The sequence below is a fragment of the Cinclus cinclus genome, chromosome 6, assembly GCF_963662255.1.
Source record: "Cinclus cinclus chromosome 6, bCinCin1.1, whole genome shotgun sequence".
Taxonomy (NCBI): domain Eukaryota; kingdom Metazoa; phylum Chordata; class Aves; order Passeriformes; family Cinclidae; genus Cinclus; species Cinclus cinclus.
The window spans coordinates 37,601,529-37,625,418 of record NC_085051.1 but is presented as its reverse complement, the minus strand read 5'-3'; the positions used below and the strand labels follow the sequence as shown (position 1 = coordinate 37,625,418).

Genomic DNA, 23,890 nt, shown 5'->3' with positions numbered 1-23,890 from the left:
ATAATTCCACTTGACTCTCCACTGCCCAGACATCTAAAGTTTTCAGTAAGAGTAAAATTCAGGTAAGAGTGAATACTTGAGGAGATAACCAGTGAATTGGCCAAGCTGTCTGTTTATATGAACAGAAACACAGGAACCAGGGGAAGTAAATACTCGAATCTGAATCTTGAGTTTGAGATTGAAGTCACCAAACCACTCTACTTACTGGCAACTACTGAATGCTTTTGCTGTACTTAGCACTTAAATGCAGGTTAAAAAGCCTGTCTCAGTCAGTGTCAGTGAAGCACAGATAAGGTGATAAGATCCTTTATGCTTCTTGTGTTCTGTCTTGGGGTCTAAGATTGTAATATTTTTCCATCAGGGCTAAAACTTAATGTTGTAAAACTAACTTCTAAATTTTTTTCAGTTCATGTAACAATGTACTAAAACACTCCTGCAGACCTTTTCCAATCTATGCATTTCCTGAGAAACTTCTAAATATGAAGCTAGATTTCAAAGTAATATACTCTCTGAATTGCTGATCGTTCCTACAGTACTCAAAATATTCAATATCAAGAGTATTACTCAAATTAGTAATTGAATAATAATCACTGCAAATCTGATTTAAGGATAAACAACATACAATGATGTACAAATTATTTTTTTTGTGGTTTTTTTGTTTGTTTGTTTTTGTGGATTCACTTGTACTGGGAGCAAACTAGCTTTTTAAAGAGGTTGGTGTACAATTTTGTTTTCTGACTTGAAAGTTGAGGGCAGTCAGTGCTGTAAATTCAGGCTTTTAACAAGCAGTGAGGGAGGAGTATCTGATAAAACCAACCTAACTGATTATGGAGGATGTGCTGCTTTGGTACAGTGTTCTGCATACAGAGAAGAAACTTCTCATAGTACTCCTAGGAGCAGACCAAGTGTGTCCAGCATTTTCTATTATGTACTTTATTATCTAGGAATTAGTATGTTCTCTGACCTGCTAGGTAAAGTTGTCAGATGATAATTTTCACAAGACAAGAAAAGGAAACAGTATAAGGAAAAACTTGGTTCTTTGAATGTTTCCTTTCAGTCACTGCAGATAGAACTAAAGTGGAATGAGTATCTTAAAAAAGGATTAAAATGCAGGTTTCTGCAGTGGGGCAAGTATAGTGTGTGTTTTTGTGTTTGTATGTATGTGGAAAGGTAATTTAGTACAAGGCTTCATATACAAATTTGTAGAAGTGATTTATTCAAGTAAAATATCCTTTCAGAAGAGATAAAAATAACATTGTAAAAATAACATTTTTACATTAATTAGAATAGATTTATTTGTTAAAATGATACCATAGCAAAAATCTTTTCCACTATTCTGTTTGGTAAACAAAAATGGGATGTTACCTATAATTGGATGAATCATCAACTTTGGGAATTTGCATTCATTTCCTTTGTTGTGAGAAGTGATACTGGTGTGAGAGAGGTCTCAAGAATACCAAATACTTCTTAGTTGTTAGTCATTGAAATGTAATAGTGGTGGGGAAAACTAGGCATTGCAAAACAGGTATTATACTTACCTTGTTTAAAATTTAACTTCTAAGCTTCTTTCAATTAACCAATGTGAAAGACTTAAACTAATAAAATGAGCTCTGGTTGTATTTCTGTTGGAAAAAGACAATTACTTTCTACCAATAATTATGTGTGCTTTGGGATAGAAATAATATTTAGAGTTCCTGAGGTAGTTGATATACTGAGCTCGCATATTGCTTCTCAAATTGTTTAGCCAAAAAGGGCAGTACTAAAGTTTTAGGGATGTGGTGCTTCCTCCTTGACTTGGTTGTCCAGTATTATTAAAACATGCTGAATTACTAAATTAACCTTGTATTAAGTAACATGGCTGTTAATATTTGCTTTTCCCTTCTGTGAGTCGGAGTATTTATGTAGAAGACCATAAGGTGCTTGCTGTTATGGTTGATTTTGCTAAATCCTCTTCTTTCCTCTTCTTCAGTGACGTGTAATCTTCTGTTGTCATCTGGAAATTGCACATTGCTTAAGTTCAATCCTGTATTCTGCAGTGCCAGGGTGTTCAGATGTTGGTGTAGTGATGCTCTCTACCCGGTGTGAGGTTTGTGATGTTTTCTTAGCTTGTGTAGAAAGGCTGACTAGCATCAGGGTGATAATGAGGCTTTTTGCAACGTGTTAATTAAATTTTATAAATGCATGTTGAGTAAATCCAGTGGAACCGGTTTTTGAAGTAAAATACAAACACTGTGCACTCAGGCTTCCTCCATAAACATGATTGTGATTCATCTTGCAGTGTTTCATGAACTGTACGTTTCTTTCCTGGTTAGTTTTCTGTTCAATTAACACAGGTTGGCTTGCACACTCTCCCATTTTGTGTTGTATACATTTCATGTATATAACAGGTACTAAAATGGTACCTAAAATAGCTTTCTATTTTGTTTCTTCTTTGAAGATCCCTTTCAAGGCATACTGAGATTCTCAAGAGTGAATGATTTGTTAAACACAAGGGTGGAGTTGATAAAACTGTACCAGCAGAGATGCATATTTTCATATTTGGCACTGGTGTTTCCTACTTGATGGCAATCTACAAATATTTACATACTGCAAAAGTAAATGAGTTATTGTGGTAGCTGTTGCTGTTTCTTGCTTTGACAGGAAGGAGTCAACTCTGTGTCAGAGTTCAGTCACAGACTGTACACACAGGTGTGGAGCGTTGCACACACAGCTTCTGCTGCAGCTGCCATTTTGGCATCTCGGATCAAGTCTGTTCAGACCGCCTTCTCCTTTTTTGGTCCTGCTTATTGTGCTTTAGAGTATTAACTGATAGTTAGAAAAGTGCATTTCCATTTGTCATTTATTTTTCAGTGTCAGTGTTCCAATAGTTTTTTCGTTGAGCTGCATATGTGTTGTCTTTAGGACTTGTTTTATACAGAGCATACAAAAACTTGTGTGTGTCATACTTCGTTTTGCAAGAAGAAATCAGAGGGCCCTATGTAAGATGGTCAGTGTTGTGACTGAACTCAGGGCAGGGAAGGGATATTTTGGGTTAGAGGAAGATGGATGTGCTACCTGTGTCCCCCTGAAGGTGTGTGTTTCTCTTCTGTGGAGCTGGAACACTGAGCAGTGAGAGCTGTCTCTGGAGAGCTATCTTGTCACTAGTGTTGGCCAGGAAAGGTCATCCAGGCCGTGAGGGAGTAGGTCCGATTGGCGCCCTAGATCTGGGAGGAAGAGAGCTGAAGTTCTGTATTTGCAGTGTGATGTGGCTGGCCTGGTGGTCCAGCAACACTTCCTGCATTTCATTAAATGCTATATATGAATTTGATATTCTTAACAGGCACTATAACAGCTGGATGAGCTCTCTTGCATAGTAATAGTATTGTTTTAAAGCAAGTGCCAGATGTAGAGGCTTATTGCCCACAGGCACTGATCTGCTCAGCTGCTAATATCAGCTTTCTACTCTCTTGTTCTGTCTGTAGCATGATTTTTCCTCTTGCTCGCTCAGATGTTACTTGCCTCAGCAAACTGGCGCCGTGGCGCTCTGGGGACATGTTTTGGTGCTAATGGTCTCAGTTAAGCTACAGTTAGATTTGCTCACCTTCCCTTCCCATAATATCTGGATTTACTTCTTGCTGTGTCCCATCCATAGAAATCTTCCCTGAGCTGATTGGAAAAATTGCTCTGCTTCTGGGATGTTTGTAACAAATTGCCAATTGTTGGATGGGCTGTGAGTTCAACAGGATGGGTGCTCACTAGAGGTTTCAAATTAAAATGCTGACACGCTGGAGTTGCTGCACTGCACCTGTTGTGTTGGTGTTGCTGCTGTTGCAGCTGCTGCCTCTATCCCTCCTGTGTTCCTTGCTGCAAAGTGTGCATCTCCTTAGGAGCTGAGGTTCTGGAGAATCTAACTGTGAGCACTTTGAAGCAGTGAATTGTCTTCCTGAAGTATAACAACTACCAAGGGTAGTCTTAAGGGAATAAGGATAATTTCAAGTTTCTGCTGCTTACTGCAGGGGATTCAGAATTATCTGCTTGGGTCCATTTTTGGATGTGTCAAAAGAACAATTTACATTTACACTCTTAAGAAGAGAGGGTTTTGCACCAATGAATGATGGTTTCTTTAGTCATATTGTTCTCACTACAGTGCTTAAGCAAAAACCATTTCAGAAACATTTCATAATTTAAAGGCTTGCAGGTTTCTGCTTCCTATACTAGCCTTAAATTTCTCACTCTTCCTTGCATTTCCTGTGATCCACAAGAAAGATCAAAATATATTAGCATAGAGAAACTTGTGTGTTTTGTAGATTTATTCTGAGCCTGTTTGCCATCAAGCTTTTCTGTACTAATGTTTCCACCTGGAACAGCAATGCGAGCAAGAATTGCCTTTTTTTGAAACACCTGTAAAAGCTGTCAGATTTTCTTTTTGTGAGTGATGCATGTATATGTAAAAAGCACGGTGGCTGCCCAACATGTTGGCGGTCTAAATAAAACAAGAAGCAAACCAGAAGGGGTGGGGAAGAGAGGACATTCATGTCTGTTTTTAGACAAGACTTTAGACTTTAGACAAGGGTTTGGTATATTTTTCCAGTATTAGATTGGTGGTTGTCTTTTACAGGTTTGAATTGAGAGGCATCTTTGTTTAGAACCAGTTCAGCATCCTCAAAGCAGTGAGTTGTCCAGACAAAAAGGAATTTCATCCAGTCCTTCTTTTGAGGAAAACATAACAAGAAAATAGCAGAGTACAGGCATACAGCAGATCTTGTGCTGAATGCCAGTTAGGAACATCATACTCTTAACGTGAAATTGGGGGGTATAAGCAGGATGGTGGCTGCAAGATGTGAAAAGTCTGGTAAGAGGAAGTAAACCTTTAGCTGGAGTGTCTGGTTTTCAATACTGCAGGACAGAAAGGATGAGAGAGTCCAGGAGATCCAAAGGGAAGTGTTGAGAATCATCACACTCTAAGGGAAAAAAAAAAAAACAAAAACAGGAAAGGTGTGAATAGGGAAATCTTGCTTTTTCTTGGAAAGAAGACTGATGTGACACATGATAAGTCTTCAGGGAAGTAAATAGTTACTATATAAGGGAGAGGAACAAAGTTTTCTAAATTTTAATTCTAATTCAAAGTTTTCTTCCATTGTGAGTGGGGCAGAAAATACTAAGTGGCAGAGGAAATCTAAATCAGTAGTTAAGAAGGGTATTCCTTTCTAATATTAAGGGTAGTCAAGCACTGGAAGAGATGGCTAAGGGTGGTTGTAGAGTCACCAGCATTAACAATCAGTTTTGAAAGAGCAATTTGGAGAAGTAATGATGCTTACTATTGATTGAGCCTTGGAAGAAGAAATGATTAGTGTCTTTACATGGTTTCCTTCTCAATCTTTTTTCTAGATATCTTTAAAAAAAAGTGCTAAAGTAAAAATGCAGGAGCATCCTGGAAAAATAGCAAAAATTTACAGTGTGGCTTTGCAAAAATGTGTTGCTTTATATCCATTCCTATTTTCCTTCTCATTTGAAGTATTTTGATAGTTTAGGTAGTGTAAAATGTATTGTGAGTTGAACTGTTGAACTGTGCACTATCCCCATTTTTTTTATTAGAAAGATCATATGTATAAAAATAAACTTGTATTAAAAAAAGAAGAAGCCTGTGTTCAGGCAACTATTGAGTTTTGTAATTTCTCCAACAGTTCAAAAACATCTTTGATGTTTTTTATATCTTAAGCTGAAACAGTATCACTTTGGTGGCAGCCCAGACCATCATATGTGAGTTATAAATATGAAAATAATTTGGGATTTCAGAAAAGCAGTGCATTTATTTTACGTGGCAAAGTTATTACAATCCAAATCTGTCATTGGCCGGAAAAGCTAACAAAGGCTGAAAAATGCATATGAATAAAAAACTTTGTCCATCTGGTGTTGTTTGTGTCTTGCAACTGTGTTGTACTGGTCATCATTTAGTCCACATGATCTGCATATGATTGTTCAGGGGTTTTTGTTTGTCTTGATTTGTAGATGACTTTGATGAGCTTGTGGTGAGTAACGATGATGTTGTGCTCAGAAATATTGCTGAAGATTTGCGGAATCGTTTACCCATTGAGGCAATGTTTACTTCGGAACATCAGGCTGTTCAGAAAGTAAGCTAATTGTTGTGGTCTGCTTCTGCTGAACCACATCATTTATTTTGATATAATTTTTAGCAGTAGTTCATAACAGAGAATGAACATGGATTAAAGTATAGGAAATCTCAGTTTGGTTCTCAGGTCTGTTGCTCTGTCTTTGCATGACTCCAAGAAAATTGCTTCATAGTTCTTAATACTTTGATCATATGTTATTTGGGATAGCTTTCATTCTGTGTGGTATGGCACCTGTCACAGTGATTCTTTAATGCTCACTCCATAACAGACTCTAACAGCCCCCTTAAAGACAACAGGAACACAGGGCCAGTGTTTTGCTGTTGTCATAATGTGGGCAGCCCAGAGATGATATCCAGCTCTTTTCAGATTCTGATGGCTCAGAAAGAGGTAGGCTGTGAGCCCTGTGGGAGGAGAGTGCACCTTTTCTACTTGAGCTGTCAGGATATAAGAAAAGTTAATGCATTTCCCAGAAAAGTGGTGTGTGGCTCTTCAATGGGAAAAGTAGATTGGCCACATGCAGGAAGCCAGGAAAAGGGAGGAAAGATGAGTAGGATGAAGATTATGCCCCTTGAAATATGACAAGGCAAGCTACTATACTTTTGATTGAAAGTGACACCCATGTTAATCCAGGGTGCTTCTAGATAGAGGCATAAGGCACAATGATGAAAATAGTCAGTTGAGGCTAAGAAGCAGAATTGACCTTTCTGCTAAATTTGAGTTACGTTCTCATTAAAAGAAGAGAAGAAGCTTCCTTTACCCTATATGTTCTCCATAGCCAAGCAAGCACTAAAGAGACAAAATTCACATTGGGCCCCCTACACAGGTATTAAAACCAGCTTGCTTTCGTTTGTTGACTGCATCTTACTTGTTATTTCAGTGGAATTTGACAACCCAGTTTACATGCAGGATTTTTGTTGTTTAAATTTTTTTTTGTAATTGTTGCATAAGGAAATACATGGGTCTCAGAGATTTTGGGAAAGGTAGGATGGTGGGACAGTTAACATGTGACAGTGTAAGTGAATTTAAGAGACTTAGTTATGCCTCTCAAAGGTTTTGTTCTTCTTCTCAGATACACCAGCATCCACTGCCCATGATTCATGTTGATGCATTCCTTTATGATGATGATGATGTTGATTCATTGTGTGAGGAGGGAAAAATGAGTAGGAGCTACTGCACAGAGTGTGGCTCATACAAAACTGCATCTTTAGGTAAGTGTTCTTTTGGAAACAAGAGAAACAAATTGAGTTTAACTAAACTGGTTTGTGCAGTGACTCAGCTGGACAAGACAACATCCAGCTAGTGGAGGACTTTGTCCAGACTGGTGCAATACACAGGCTGGAATTATTTCCCATGACCAATGGAAGGAGCCTCCTACACATGTAAGTTGAATTAATTTTCCATGTATGAGTGACAATTGTTGCCCACAAAAACTGGGCAGGTAAGAGGCAGGCTATGTACCACTGGAGAGGAAGATGCAAGAGGAAGACAATACTGTGGAGTCCATGAAGTAGCCTGGGTCTCCTCTTACATGCTGAAAAACAGTAGAAAGCACCATCTATCTTAAAGCTTGTGTGTGGTGTGGTACAGATCAGTGCTCTTGCCGGTATAGCACAGCCTTTGGAGGAATGGTTTATATGGAGAACATTCAATTCATTGAGACTTTGGAGTTGAAATTAAAGCTATTAATATGTCTGCCCATAAGAAGTTTTGCACAGATTGTATTGAGCCTTAGGTATTACATTTAGTTTTTTACTTAAACACTTCCAAGTTACTTTGTTTTGTATTCTTTAACATACGGTACTGTGCAGAAAAATGTAATTCAGTTTCATGAAGGATTTCAAAATTCTCCATGTAAGGCAAGAAATCCCCAGACTTGAGACAGACTGCTTGGCTGATTACCTCTGATCTGCAAACCCTGGTGTTCCAGCATTTCCAGCACTAGTGCAGGCAAGAAACCACACAAGTTTTCAGTGAAGATAATTCTTCAGGTTACTGTTTCAGTGGTTAATTACACGGTAGTTAGTACTGCCCACCCAACACTTTTGTTCTGTTCTTATTTCCCAGAGTTTATTTCGCATTCCTTTTCCCTCATGGAACTGAAGTTTCTTTATCAACATGTATTGCCTGACCTGACAGGAAAGGTAGTGGTTGACGTTGGCTCCAGGCTTGGTGCAGTGCTATTTGCGGTAACTTCCAGCACAGGAATTAATATTTTATTACTGTGACAAACATTTTCCCTCTTCTGACTGCCCACTCTCATTACTCAATCTTGGATGGGTCATTCTGAGAGGCACCTCTGATCTGATTCTCTGAATAGTGTAAGGTGCTGTTTACTAGCAATTTCAGTTCTTCCTCTGTTCCTTGCAAGAGGGAATACAAATGATGTTGCTTATGGAGAGGAAAAGTCTGTTGTCCAACAGAGTAGCATATTGCTGCTCATCACACATGCTACTCCTTTACTTGTTCCTGCTGTCTCTTTCATGAATAAGTTTGTCCTCTTATGTCTTGACCATGCCTATATATAGATTATTTATGTTAAATTTCTTTATGAAGCTGATAAACTGTTAAAATATACAAAGGAAGACTTTGATATGAATTTGTCTCCAAAAACATATTGTCCTGCTCTGCATTTTAAAATGCACATAAAATACTTCATCGAGAAACTTGAGTGCAATTTTGATTGCTTTTGGCATGGCTGGTACAACATATGGCCAACAGCAATGCAAAACACACATTACTACTTTCTTTAAAAAGTCAATGTGTGTTTAGGGCTCAATCTTGCAAACACTTGAGCATGTGATTTTACTCATTTGAATAGTCTAATTTTGGGATCACTCAAATGAGGAAAGTTACTCCCATTTGTAAATATTTGCAGCATTGGGTCCTTAAATGGTAACACTTTTGCTAGGCTGAATTTGTTTTGAAGTATTAAAATGCTTGTATTATTACAGTAGAAGATACTCCAAAGCACTCTTTCAAAATAGAGTTCTGCTTTGTAACATGGTCTTGCCTTGGAGGAGGGGTGACTTCACCTTGACAGGTGGCTTTTCTACTCTGTGAGTTGAATGGTTTCAGAAAACCTTAATAATGAAGTTGTAATACATGTGAATCTCATATATTCCGTATCCTCACCTTTTTTTTTTTTGTCTTTGCCATTGTTGGCAAAGTGTAATTACTGTGCTCGGTGGAGACAGTGGCACTTAAAGCAGTGTCTTTGTTAGGGCATTCTACACTCAAGTATTTGTACTTTTTTTCTCTAACATTTCCAACAACTTCCCACAACCTTAGTCCAAAATGGAACTATTTTTGGGGGGCTTAATATTAACTCTTAATTTAGGGTTTTTTTTTTGCATGGGTACCTGTATGAAGCACCTGAAAATGTCAGTAATGCAGTAACTTAAAAGTGCTGACAAAGACTTGGTATCGAAATATCCCACTATATTATTGTCCTCCATGTTCACTCATTTTGGCTATGTTATATCTCATGTTTTTGCTCTTTTCTTTTGGTATTTTCTGCTTCAATTCTCCCAAGAAACAAAAATTACATGTAGAGTCTTTTCCCTTCACACTGTTTTTGTAATTTGTTTTGTACACCTTTTTTCTTTCTTAGACTATTTTCCATCTGTTTTGCAGTTGAAGTGAACTTGGAGCTTTCCTTCTCTTCTTGTTATTTTGATGTGTCATTTTGGATCTTTTACTAAAATTTGTGAGGCTTAAGTGGGAATTGCCAAATCAGGAGCTTAGCTCTGAAAAATATTTCACATCCACTGAAAGACATTTCTCAACTCACTATTTTAAAATGTTTTTTTTTAATCCTAACTCATTTTTTATTATCTTCTTTTTAAATGAAAATTTTGAACTTGTTTTAAAGGCATCACAGTTACTAAATTTCCTTTTCCTAATGTAGGGTTATCTTTATAGCTCAGCTTCCCAACTGTATGGAGTAGAAATGAATGCAGACTTTTGCCAGTTGCAAGAAATGATGATTACAAAGTACAAGTTCATTGACAGAATAAAGGTAACTAAATGTATGTTTTAGTTTATGTATTTTTAAGCACTATGTTCAAGGTACCTGGTTTAAGTGGGTGGCTGGTAAATCAACATTCTGAGAAATTTCTGCCTTTCCTTGCTTAGATCCTAAACAAAGGCTTTGCATTAGGAAAAAAGATCTTATAGCAGAGAGGAAGAGGAAAATGATGAATCACTTAGCCTTTTTCTTGACTGGACTTATCCATTGACTCACACAAAACAGATACATCTTAGCTGATTTTCCCAGTGAAATCAATGGCATCATTGCCACTCACATCTGTGAAACTGAGTATATAAAGAATTTCTGTCACAAACACAAAAGTAAATGTCTGTGATTCACTTTTGTTAGCAGAAAAAGGTTTGTAGGATTCGCACATTTGCATCTAAGGACATCTAAAAAGACTTAGAATTATCTGCATTTCCTTTATAAAATGTCAGTGTATATGTACCTTCCACAAAAAAATGGGTTTCAAACAAGGTGCTGTCATTATGGGAATATTTTCCCTAGTTTCATTATGGGAATAGTTACTAATATTTTAACGAGGAAAAAAAAAAATCCTTTCTGGACTATACCCATTATTTTGTTACCAGAAAAAGTTGGTAAGTAGAATATGTAGAGTAGAACACTGGCTTTAATCCTGTGTTGTATGCATGTGCTCTTGAGTGAAGTCACACAAACTGCTGAGTATAGTAATTTATTGGGTATTAAGGTAACCCAATATTAAACGAGAAAGAAATAATAAACATAAAATATTTAATACAGGATAAGCAGTATCATTGGGTTGCTCAATTCACAGTTGCTGACAGTTTATCCATAACCTTTGGGTTTTGCTTATGTTTTGTGTTCATAACACTTTATTGTGATGAAACTGAAAGTACACTTAGGAACTCTGTCATTAATTCCGTGGAGCTGGAGATCTTTAAGCATGCTTTTCAGCCTTGTATATTTTTTTATTATAAGCTTTTATGTATTTTTTAGCCCCTTGTAATTGTGCTGAAGTATTAATTTTGGAGCATAAAGATAAGATAATGGGTTTTCAAAGCAGTGCCCGAGGACTTAGCTATTTGAGTCTCATTAAATGCTAATTTAGTCATGTGACTCCGGTTATCACACTGTTTTGAACATTTCAATCTTAGATTTTTATTTCACCCCCAAATGAATCCTCTCTAGAGGTATATATTAGCTTGAAAAATTGTGAGAATCCAGATTCTGGTCATAATTCATTACACAAGTTTGAAAAACTTTTTAGAGGCTCTTCTTAAATAGAGATTTGTTTTTTTCAAGATATTCTGAATTTTTATTAGAATATGTTCCTAAAGGATAGCAAAGTGAAATGGTATCTTTAGTGGGTACTTCTCTGAGTGAACCTTGTGTTTCTTTGGTAAACACTTGGTTTGTTAAAGTACGTAGAAGGTTGCTCAGCATTTTTTGACATTTGAGGAAACACTTAGATACTGGGAAGAAAGTAAACAGTTCAACAGATCTTAGGAAACTTTAGATCTTAATTCAGAAATTGCTTGTAATCATGAAAGACTTGGTGTGTATTCCATTGGATGACAAGGCAGTTTTAAAATCAGTTGCTGCTTCCTGTGTTGTACTGGCATACAGCCAAGCAGATCAGAGAACTGGTTCAGCTGAAACCAAACCCAGCAATATTGGGGTTTTGTCTGGAGCGGTACCTGGGTCGGCTCACTGTGCAGCCACATGTGCTTATGGGGTCCCAAATTCCCCAAGAGGAATGAGGATTTGTTTGGGGAGAATGAGGTGCTTAGGTCACTTTGATCAGTGCAGTCACCTACTCTGTAAATGCAGTCATTTTAGGTCAAGTCTTAAGTATCATTCAAGTCAAGGAAACATCAACATCCATTCAGAGTTTTCCAGTAGTTTAAGCAGCTTTCTGAATTGTGATTTAAAATCTTAGGACTGCCATTAGTATCCTGTTGCATCTGTTTGTTGTTTGGGGTGATAGCAAGTAAAGAAGCAGGAAGGGCCTTTGCAGGGGTTTCACAGAGATGTTTATTTTAGCCACAGGTGTGCTCTGTCCATGGTTCAAAGAACAAAAGCCAAAGGGGCTGAGAGGGTCCAGGTTAAGAAGCCTCAGAGACCGATTAGAGGGGAGATGGGGGTGTCACAAGGGTGGGGTTAGGGCAAAGGGCCAACAAGGAAACAGGGTGGGAGTGACCAAAAGGCTGATGGACAGGGAGAGGACACAGGGCTGGAGACCTCCCATTTTCCTTAATTGGGAATGCCTTTCTGGGTCTCCACAGTATCCTGTCCTGTGCCTGGGGTTGTTCCTCCCCAGGTGCAGGACCCTGCATTTGCCTTTGGTGAATTTCAGAAGGTTTCTCTCTGCCCATCCCTCCGTGTATCAGCCACACCTCCCAGCTTCCTGTCATCAGTGAACTTCCTGAGGAGGCATCTCCCCTTCATCCAGGTCATTCATGGATACGTGACACAATACTGGACCCAGTATTGTATCGAGCCTCGGGGGACAGCAGTAGTGACAGACCTCCAGCTGGACCCTGTGCCACTGTGTATGATCCTCTGGGATCTGCCATTCAGTCAATTCTCAGTCCTCACTGTCCACTCATCCAGCCCTCACACCCTCAGTTTGCCTGTGAGGGTGTTGTGAGAAACACTGTCAGAATCCCTACAGAAATCAAAGTAGACAAAATCCACTGACCTCCCCTCATCCGTCCAGGTAGCTGGTTCATCACAGAAGTCAATCAGATTGGTTAAGCATGACTTAACTTTAGTGAATCTGTGCTGACTACTACTTATCCCTTCAAAAGATATTCCCATTTACGTTTCTCTTCAGATTTGGGATGCAGAATAATAGCATATCCTGAGCTGAAAAGGACCCATGTGGATCATTGAGTCAGACTGATTGATTTCTCTGCCTTTAAGAGGAAATCAAACACATCAGAGTGTTAATGAGAATCCATATTCTCCTGTCTCACTTGTTTTGAAAAATGGCATGATGTGCTAATATCATATAGGTGCAGATAGATGAAATCAAAACAGCTCCTCCTGTGCTGACTGGAGAGGCAGTTGTTTAGTAGGATCCTCCAGTGCTACTGTGCATCCTGCCTTTCCAGCATTCCCAGTCCCAATATGCATTGTGAGAATTCATATGTCAAATCTGGTTGTGTAGTCTCTTATCTAGCTATAGTCCTTCGGTAACCTACTGACCCTGTGAGATGCCTTTTAATATCCTCAAAATAGCTTCAACTAGCTTAACTTCTTTCCTGAAATCACTGGACATTTGTGATAAAATATAGGAAAGTGAAATGTGACAGCCATAACATATATCATCTCCTCTTTTATGGCACACAGTTCTAAACCAAAATTCGGATGTACTTTATTTTACTTAGCATAATGGATTGAGTATTTTAATTAGAAGAGTTAAATCTGATTTTTATTTCATTTTTGAAATGTTACTATGGTTGTGTATGATAGTTTTATCTACTCTGAAGCCAGTGAAATACCTGTTTTTATGACTGGTTCAAAAGGGTGGTAGCAGGTGCTGTATTAGGCTGACAGGCTTCATGACTTCTCAAAGGCTGTATTCATCTCTTAATTTATGCCTTGGGAAATTTTTCTCCTTCAGGTGGTTCATGCAGACATCTGTACTCAGCCCTCACTTCTGCAGAAGGCTGATGTTGTTGTAATGAATAATGTCTTTGAATATTTTCTTGACAGACAGGAACAGGCCAGGTAAGCTCAGTGTCCAAACAAGTTATCTATTTCTTTGGCAATATGAGTGTAATCTTGTGAATTATGGAAAACCTTAAGGTTGTGCTTTTTGAAGGCACATACATAATTTATGTAAGGAAATTGTTTCATACTGCCTACTTTTAATTGTTATACTTAACTGCTAAGGTGTTCTGAGAGTTGTTGATTGTTAAACCCACTAAACACTGCTGCTTTGTTTACCCAAATCTTGGCTTGAATCCTTGCACTGATGTGTTAAAATAGTATCTTGCTGCTAAAGAATCTGAAATTACTGTATCAGCATAAGGCTTAATCTTCAGAAGTAAGATGGATCACTGACTTGTAGATGTCAGAGCTTTAATATATACAGACTACAAAGCATGGTTATGAATGATATTTCTAACAGGTATTCACAAGGATGTGGTAGCAAAAAACATGTGGCTAAAGTTCTCTTTCAGTTACAAGACACTCACAGATGAGCGTTTGCTAATCCAACAGTATCCATTTAAAATGTAAATAACTTGATCATCCAAACTTTAGAATGGGCAGTCAGAAAGGAGTACCTGTGACTCCACTTGGTCCCAGCCAAGTCTGACATTCTGTAGCAGCTTCAGCTAAGGCTTGCCCTGCTGCCCTGGATACCAGGTGATAATACCAATCAGAGAGGCACAGAGTGGATGGGTGAAGGATAGTGGGTGTTTCAAAATGCCAGGAGGTATGTTTTCAGGCACATGACTGAGAATTCATTTGATTCTGTCATAACTTGGGGATAGTGGTTTAGTGTTGCATTAGTAGCATGAAGACAAATGACATTTGAAGAATGCTGGAAATTAAATTCATTTTAGTCTGAATTGCCATGCTGTGAGAAATGATCTTACTTGAAAAACAAAAAAAAAAGGAATGCTGGGGGCTATATTTAAATATTCTGATTACTAATGTCTTAAGAGAAATACTTTGTCACGACTGTACACGAAGTATGTGTGTAATGAGCAGCTTGTTGTGAAGCTTAATAAAGGACTGTACTTCAGGACTGGATTTTCTTCAAACCTAAAAATTGAAAATGTATCATGTGTCAATATTTAATCCTTGTTCAAAGTGAAAGTCTTGACAACCAAATGATATGCATGTATGTATGAGAATTACAAAGTTACAAAATCTAACATTGTAAGATCATATATTCCCTGTGTTTTTAATACAAAGCTTGGTTTTATTCCTGCAAATACATTTGCTTAGATATTAATAATGATTGATAAACATGTATTGCAAGTCTTTAAGCTTTGTCTACCTCTGGCTAATAAACTGCAAGTGTTAGATTCATTGTATATCAAATATGGGTGTTTTTTCCCAAAAAACCTGGTCACCTACCTTTAAATATGTTTCAGAGCTTGGGAGTTTATTGTTCGTAATGTAAGGAAAGGAGGGTCCTTATTAGTGACAGTTCCAAGTCTTGAGGAATCACTTTCAAAGCTCAAGGTAAGTTCCCTCAGCCTGTTTTAGCTGGCACACTGTTATTTGCTGTCAAAGTGGAATTTCTGTAGTTGAAGTTATCTGCTTCAACTAGTATTGCTCTAAGGAAGGATACATATAATTTTGTGCAGAGATTGACAGGTGGAAGACTCTGGATTCTGTTTTGAAGTTGACCACCAACACATCTTCCTGTACTTTGATTGTCCTCATGTGAAAGGGAAAATCCCAGCCTGTATCACTAGGCTGCATGAATCATTGTGTTAAGATGTGTATTAATATGGCAATATGAGCTTTTGGAAGTGATTAGTGAGATTCTAGATTCACTAATCTCACAGATTAGTGAGAGATGTGGTCTCCCAAGTAGCCAAGTGACTACCATCAGGCATCTTGAATCAGTTACATAGCTTCAAATTACAGTTGGAAGCAAACACAAAGACAGTGCATCTTTCAAAGATTCTGAATGCTCTGTGCTGTTCCCTTAGTAGGAAGTGCTGCTGATGGGCCACTCTGTCCGTTCTGCCATCAGTCATTGGTAGATCATGTGTGTGATACCTAGTCAAATTATATGGCCTAGCTTTAGTTAGGAAACAAAATACTGATAAGACATGGCAAGGTTATGTATAAAGTGACTTGCTCACAACAGCAGTTATAGAGAAACTGAATCACTTGTTGCCTGTATGCTGATGGGTGAAGTAGATCCTCACCCCAACAGTAGCAGTGGTGTCATTTGAACTTCTCTTGGAGCAGGCTGTGGTGACAGAGCAGCTGAGAAGCCCTTTGTAGCCTTCAGTACTCTCTGGGTGTAATACAAGAAAATACCTGTGATTCTTCCATGATACTGTTCTGGTCCCTCAGCAGATCTGTCAGAATGTCACCCTCTGATCAGGATGCTTGAGGCCTATAGAAATGCATAAAGAAAGGAGGTTGTAATATGCTAACAAAATATCTAGACTACTGACTGAGATAATTTTTAAAGTTCCCTTTATTATCTCCTATTTGAGTTAAAATGTCTCTTCCAGAAATTAATTTATTGTTGCCATATAATTTGGAATGATTAATTTCTCATACTATGTCTTGCCTTCTTAATGTTGAAACTACTTAACCTTGAAACTGCTGCTGTTGCTTAACATGGTGTTGATTTAAGGATCTGCTTTCATTGTTTCAGACAGATGTACAGCTCAGTCAATGGGTCGAAGAGGTGCAGCTAAACTATGATGTGTGTATGGAAAAGGATGTTGACAGAGAAGCGCTCGAACAGATACATTTATACAAGATTCTCTAGGAAAAGTTTACTAGTATCCTTATATATATTTTGGGCGTAAAATGAATTTGGATTGATTTGTGTTAATAAATCAGGTCAAAATTCATATTGTGGTTAATTTGAGTCATATATTTGGTTTTTAATGATAAAGAGACTTTTGAAACAGGTTTTCTTATGGAAGTATTTTGTCTCAATAGGGTATTTTGACTTTTAACTAGGAGATATCCTCATGGTTTATTTTTTGCAGAAATGTTAAAGAGAGCATCTGCGTAGTAATGCTAAAAGAACTTTTGGTCTGTAGCACTGTATGTGCATTGCCAATGTTTGCTAAATATATCAAACCTAAGAATAGTGAATCTTATTAATGTGAATTATAAGAATGCATTTAGCGTAATGTTACATAAAAGCTGTAGTGCTGTTTCATTTTGGGATAAACCATTTATTATTATCAGTAATAATATTTATTAACAGTATTACCTATGGTGTTCCTCCTATGGAATTTGTAAGTTTTCTTTCCAGGGTCTGCTTGATAACCAGACTATCTACTGGCATATGTTATGAGGGAGGTAAGTTCCTCCGTTTAGTTAGTTGTCCTTAGGTTGGGTATTAATATAAAATACTGAAGAACACCGAGGAGCCATGGAGAATTAATACAGCAAGTCCGGGATGATGGAACTCCTTTCCTGCACTTCTGCTGTGGATGGTAGGAAGTGTAATAAGGGGTTAAGAAGCTGAAAATTCTGAACAGGTGTCACGGCTTAGCAGAGGCTTGGTGGTGGCGTAAAACAGTGGAAATTCGTAACAGAGCCTCCTCAGAGAGAAAAGATCCACATACGCCCACCACATTTATATTTAGATTTTACATTCTAAGGATGTAAAACTTTGAGTCATCTGAAGAATGTTTTGGGTTTTAGCAAACATTAACAAACCCAAGTACAAAAATATTAACTTCAGGAGTTTTGGATTAAGTGTGTTTTGAATTTAGGAGCATTGTTTAAAAGTTTGCTGCACAACTTATGTCTAGTGTAGATTGGAAAACATTACATTGGACTTCAGACTTCAAATGATGTACAGGTCAGTGACTTTGATAATATGTGCTGTAAGCAAAAAGGATCCATGGCTGTAGACACTCACCAACACAATACATAAATGGGATTGTAGAGGAAGGGATAGTGAGTTTTAAGAAGTCTTACTTTCATAGCCTGTTCAGAGTGGAAGAGTATGTTTTAACTTGAGTGATACTGAACCGCTGCTCAAATACTGTGTTAAACCTATTCTTCATGCATTTAAAAATGAAAAAAGATGGAAAGCTTTTTGTAAAACATTTATTTTATTGGTTACTTGTTGCCAGTGAGACAAGTACCCCTAGAAAAGAAGCCTAGGAGAGGCTAAGCAGCAGGGTGGAGGGGTAATGCAAGGCAAAATCTAATAAGGAGAGAATAAAAATGAAGAAAAGAAATGAATGTGCAGTTCAGAATGAGGAAATGAGCCCTGTAGTAATCAGTACAGTGGAAGCTGTGACTGAATTGGAGTGTATAAATAGGCTGCTGTAAAAGGAAGACTGAATGGGTCATAAAAAGCTACTTGTGAGAAGAAAACACCATGTTAGAATGTTTTTTACTTTTTCCAGAGGTCCTGCAAGATCTCCTGAATCAATAGTCAGGGCTCATGATACTGGGTATGATCTGTGCCTTGCACCTTGTTTTGGTAATATGGGAACTACAACTTTCATTGCAGTTGTTTCCCCTCTTCATGCTGAGTCTTCAAATACTCTTTTTTTGGGTGTTGATCTCAGATTAAAAAAATTTCAATAGACTGGAGCAGATTACCATCATATTTAATGACATCTGTATCCTCTGACTCTGAAAATAGCATGCACGCATCTGGAGCTCATATGCAACAGAGGGTGCAAAAGGGAAGCTCCCCCTGTCCTTTTTAGAAGTCAGGAGAAACTCAAGAGGTGAGTTCAAGCTGCTGAAATGTGTGTTTTCCTCTCCCACTCTTGATGGGTCATCAGTTTAAACCTTCACATTGATATGTTCACTGAGAAGCGGTGGTGGTAGTTCAGTTTGGTTTTATTAAACTGATACTAAGAGATATAACTCCTCTGTCTTTTAGAAGCCTCTTCCTAGCTTGACTTCATAGGGCCAGAGATCATAGGGCCATTCTTAAGGATATGAGCTGAAGAGCTTGAAACAACTAGTGTTTGAAAGAAGGTAGTAATTGTCTCTTTTCCAGCTGGCCCCTTTCAGTCCTGTTACACATTCCCACACACAAGGGAAGCAAAGGTGAAGTGTGATGTGGTTTGCACAACCTCGTGTAAAAGGGGGCAAATCAGTCCTCCCTGTGCATGCTCAGAAGGCCTCAGATGTCAGCTGAAATCCTCCCAAGAGTGTGTGTATTGCCTCAGGGTTTTGCTTGTTCAGCTTGAGGAAGCTGCCAGAGTATATTCAGCATGTTGAGTCCTCGTTCTTAGTTCTGCTACTGCTGAATTGCATGGTATTTGGCCAGTGATTGAACTTTTCTCTTCCTTAGTGTCTACAGTGAAAATGAGAACAACAAATCCAAAATCAGAGCAAGGTTGTGAATTAATGGAGTATCAACTGCTTTGAGGTTGTCATGTAAAAAATGTTAAACGTCAGAGCTCTTCTTTGTAAAGTGACCTAATTTAAAAGACTGAAAGGCAAAGATAATACCAGTACCTCTCTGAGATACTTTCTGGCTCTTTCCTTCACCTGACAGCATTGAAAAGGAGGCACAGATAACCATCGTACAGTGTTGAAAATACATAAGCAATTGTTTCCTAGTGCCCTCAGTTTTTACACTGCCCTTGCTGTTAGATGGCCCCTGGTGTTGGGAGGAAGGGAGAGGGGAGAATCTGCACCCAGATTTTTGGGCCTGCATGCAGGACAGCCCTGTGACAGCTGCTGGAGATGTCACAATGGCTGCCACGAACTGCCAGCGGGAGCTGCTCACTGCCACACACAGCTCTGGGGCTGCACAGCTGGTGTGTGCTGCGACTGCCTGAAACACAGCTCTCTATGGCCTGACAGAGGTCCCAACCCCAGCTATAGCAGCAGTACACTGTGGTCATGAACAGCTTGTAAATCACAAAATTTCACTTTTGTAGGCTGAATTAGAAAAAAATTATTGAGGGAGATGCACATCTGCAGGGCTTATAATCACCAGGAGTTCCTGTCACACATGGAAAGCAGCTCTCCTATTCCCCCAATAGCATAACTTCCCATGCAGTACCCTGATTTCTGCAGAAAGAGCTATCTGAAATTTGAACCCATCAAGAGCTAGTAGTAGTAGTAGTAGTAAAAGAAGCACTCTGTAGTAGTAAAAGAAGAAAAAAACCCAAAGATTCTGGATCCACTGTACTAGCACAAAAAAAGGTCAAGCTATAAGAATGATAGATTCATGTTGCAGACAGGAAACGTGGCAAATACCTTTACTTGAGACTTTGTTTTCAAAAAATCACCAAATGCCTAGTGAGAAAAGCCTATCTCTCAAAGGTGTGTCATTTTCTATGTGCCTTTTTTCACAATACTCAGTACTGGAAGGGGTTAATGACCCATGCTTGGGAAAACTTGACAGGGGAACAAGCTTGAAAAAACCCAAATCCAGCTCCTTCATTCCTCGCCATTTGTATCCTCCTCTCTTTCCTAGGTTTCTCCTGTCTCTTGTCTCTTCTCAGCTGTCTTTTCTCTCCCTGCTGCCAGTGCCAGGACCAGCCTATGGTGCAGCAGGAGCTGCGCCTGAGTGTGGCTGCAGCCTGCACGTTTTCTCTGTTACTGGAAGACAATAACAGAAAATGTGACTGGTTACTTCAGCTGAGCAACTTCTAGGGTTTGCTGCAGGCTGGAATAGTGACGTAAACATTTTTAAGGGGCTGCTTTGTACTCTCCAGGAATTCCTCGTGGGGACTCCAGTGAAAAGAGCAGACCCTGCTCCATCTCATCTCTGAGACCTCACAGCAGCCTCAGGCTCCGGCTGTCCCCTGCCCACCCTTGGTAAAGCAGGAGTTGACATGCACAATGCCAGTACTCTTTGCCAGCATTTTAACAAATGGCCTCTCATAGGCTCTTGGGCTTGAACAAGCCCTCTGCAGTAGAGGGGGTTGTATTTGTAGAAATAAGTGGGAGAAGAAGGCAGTGCTGCTTTTCCAACAAATGAACATTAAATGCTCCTGGAAATGTCTATACCTCCACTCATTCATTATTTGAGAGCAGATAAATATGGCACAGTTTTTGCGGGAGGAAGAGAGGTAGAACATCATGCTTAAGTGCATATGTTTTGTAAATTCCTGTGCAGAAACCCAGTGCAGCTTGTATGTCTTAAAAAATTGACATGTTTGTGTCGCCCTAGGGGTGAGCCTTTTCCAACAGGAACGAGGTAACAGTATGCTTGAAGGCTTAGAACTAATCACCTCCAGAGTCCCTTGTAGCTTGTAATGTAGGAGTTCTCTACACCAACACATGCTGAAGTCATTCCCCATCCAACAAAGAGATATTAAAACCCTAAACCCAGAAGTTCACTACTAATTGTAAGTCTTTTGTACTTAGCTTTTGCTTTCTCCCTTTTTTTTCTGCTGCAAGATCTGTGTGATGTCTCAGCTCCTCCTGCAGTTGTGGTACTACTTTGCCTAGAGACCCTAGCTTGGGGATTTTTGCATTCACGCTTCTCTGGAGACTCCTCTCCTTCCACTTGGTGGGACAGAAGGAGGGAAAAACAGTTTTCATTCTTCATCACAGGGTGCATCAGAGGTCCAGGTTCTCCTGATCTGCCGCTCTCTCTGTGAAAATGGCCATGAGGGCTGACTTTCCATCACCTGGCTCAAGCCCCACCAAACATCTATGGGGCAGATGGGGGAGAGGGGAGGTTCTGCATCTTTGCTCAGCTGTACTTCCCCAGGTTTACCCAAGCAGGGAAGACAGCCAGCCAAAAATGTCAGCCTGGGCTGGAAATAGCAAGGATGGGCAAACTTGGCAAGAGATTTCATGCCAAAATTTGAAGTACAATAATTTACCAGAGCTTCTAGCAGACCCAACAGAATTCAGGCCCCAGTTATCTGAAGTATTGTGTGAGCATATGTATTGTTTATATGTGTATATATCCACCAACATAATGAGATTCTGCTTATCCTCGAGAGTCAGCTATGTATGCAGACAAAGGTAGAAAAAAGGATATAATATTTCCTACCTTTCAGATGGGGCATTGAATTTTGTGTGGTTATTGTGATTGTGTAAATGAGGTAATTGCATGCACATGGTCTGCTGTAGGATTGCTGAGTACACTTTTTGTGGTCAGTATTTTTAGGGACTTAAAATTGGGAGCATGAGAATATATAGCTGTTAAAGTCAATAATCTCAATTTTAAAAATGACATTAAGAAGATAAACAGTACACAGTTTACTGGGGGGGAGTAAGGGAGGGGAACAGAACATCACTGATGGCTTCCTGGCAAAACAATTTAAGACACTAGAATACAAGCACCAAGCTGACACACAGATAAACATTTTAAGGGCACTGGTGTAATGAAGAATTTGGGTGGAGCTGCTTGCTTCCAACTGCTTGAACAAAGAAGTGAATGAAGGAAAAACTCCTAATTTTAATACTAGGCTAAACAGAAAATTAACAAAATATCAGGCTTAGCTTCTTAAAATGAGAGTAAGCATGATGTTGCAGAAGCGCTTGCCAACTAACTGGGGTTGGATGCTGAGGAGCAGTATTCTCTACTAGAGATCCCAGATGCCTGCATGTTTTCTTTCAGTCCTGTATAAGGTGTGCGTGCTGAGGATGTAAACAAGCACATCAGCTTTTTAATTTTGAAAGCATTTTGAATAGTAAGTACATTTCAGTTAGGAGCTGTGGCAATTAGGAAAAACTATTATGAGCTAGTAAGCTCAAGTAATCTTGAACTACTGTGTTGCATATATGCGTTAGGGGACTCAGTCTCAGAAGTCTACACAGGAGCATTCTGGGCATTTCTACTGATTCTTTCCCACTTGTGTATGTTAGAAAGACTGGACCAGTGACTGGTAGGTCATTGTCAGCTCTCCATTCTTGCTGGGGTAATAACCCAAAAGGTCATCAGCAAAAAAATCCAAACCAGAGCCAGACAATGAGGGGGTCACAGCAATCCAGGCAATGAGAGGGTTGCCAAGCATTCAAGGATTTTATAGTCAAAACTACCACATGTGTGAGTACAACATGTGGTGTTGCAATACTATGAGCCTGTATTTCTTAATGCACTTACTGAAATTAGTAAGGACTACCACTGTCTATTTAAAATCTCTGTGTCATGGACTGACTCTCTACTTCAGTGTCATCAAGGTGTCAGCCAAAAATCCTGAAGTGGCAGTAAGATTTGTACAGCTTTTGGCCCTCTTTCGGGAAGGGGCTGTTTGTGGAGAACAGTACATGTTGTTGGCCTTTTTTTATTTTTAATGAGTCATATTTTGGACCTTATTCCTGTTTGTCTTTCAATGCCAAACAGAAATTACTATTTAGGTCAAACTGCTGTTGTGGTACTAATAGAAGCAGACATCAGTTTTGTCGATGGATTTCACAGCTATGCATTTTGCAGACTGAAATTCCCTCTCTAGACTGCTTCTGACATTTAGCTGTGATGGTGTTAATACCAGCTTCTAGTGGTATTCTGCCATTTTATTTGCACACACTCAGCTGGGGAATATAGCTGGGGAGCTACCTTTCAGCTATAGCTTTTTTTTCCACGCAGACTCCGAGTACAGCATCTTCTGCTCCCAGATCCAGCTTTCAGGCCACTTCATGCTGCTGCTGCATGGTCCTAACTCTTCCCTTTTCAGTTCTTCCTGTCCACTGGTATGATCCTGCCTCTTGGCCTGTCCATGGCTGCTGCCAGCTTTGTTATGTTCTGCGTCTCTTAGAGGGTTGCTTTCTAACTCTGACTCCCCTGGCTCTTGCTGAATGCTTCCTGATGAGTGACAGCTTTGGAGAGGAGCCTCAGCTCATGCCCAGAGGTTTTTAGCCTGTGTTCTGTGTTCTAGCCTTGACTCAAATGGTGGTGTCTCTGCAGTGAGGCTTGCAGTACTGCTGCCCTGGAACCAGTGCCTCGGGCATGCATGAAAATGGGAGACCTGGTACCTTAGCCTGGCACCAGCAAATGAGATTGCTGCAAGTGTCTCATCCCTTCCCATCAGGTAACAGAGTGAAGTATCTCTGCAGTACAAAGCTGACACAATTTAACCATCTTCCCTTTAGAAGAGCCATCATGACCCATTAGATGGTCCTGAGCATGGGAATTGTTAGATTAAATTTAAGA

General features: G+C 39.2%; 1 protein-coding gene across 1 annotated transcript in view; it reads left to right on the top strand.

Moving 5' to 3' along the window:
- The window catches only part of LOC134045564 (uncharacterized), a 51,399-nt gene that overhangs the window by 4,911 nt on the left and 22,598 nt on the right, over positions 1-23,890 (top strand). Inside the window, exons 3-9 of the mRNA XM_062495386.1 lie at positions 5,989-6,110; positions 7,180-7,318; positions 8,175-8,296; positions 10,018-10,128; positions 13,751-13,857; positions 15,237-15,327; positions 16,487-16,616. Of these exons, the coding sequence (XP_062351370.1) occupies positions 5,989-6,110; positions 7,180-7,318; positions 8,175-8,296; positions 10,018-10,128; positions 13,751-13,857; positions 15,237-15,327; positions 16,487-16,603 (809 nt within the window). The 3' untranslated portion in view covers positions 16,604-16,616. The remainder of the gene's footprint in view (positions 1-5,988; positions 6,111-7,179; positions 7,319-8,174; positions 8,297-10,017; positions 10,129-13,750; positions 13,858-15,236; positions 15,328-16,486; positions 16,617-23,890) is intronic.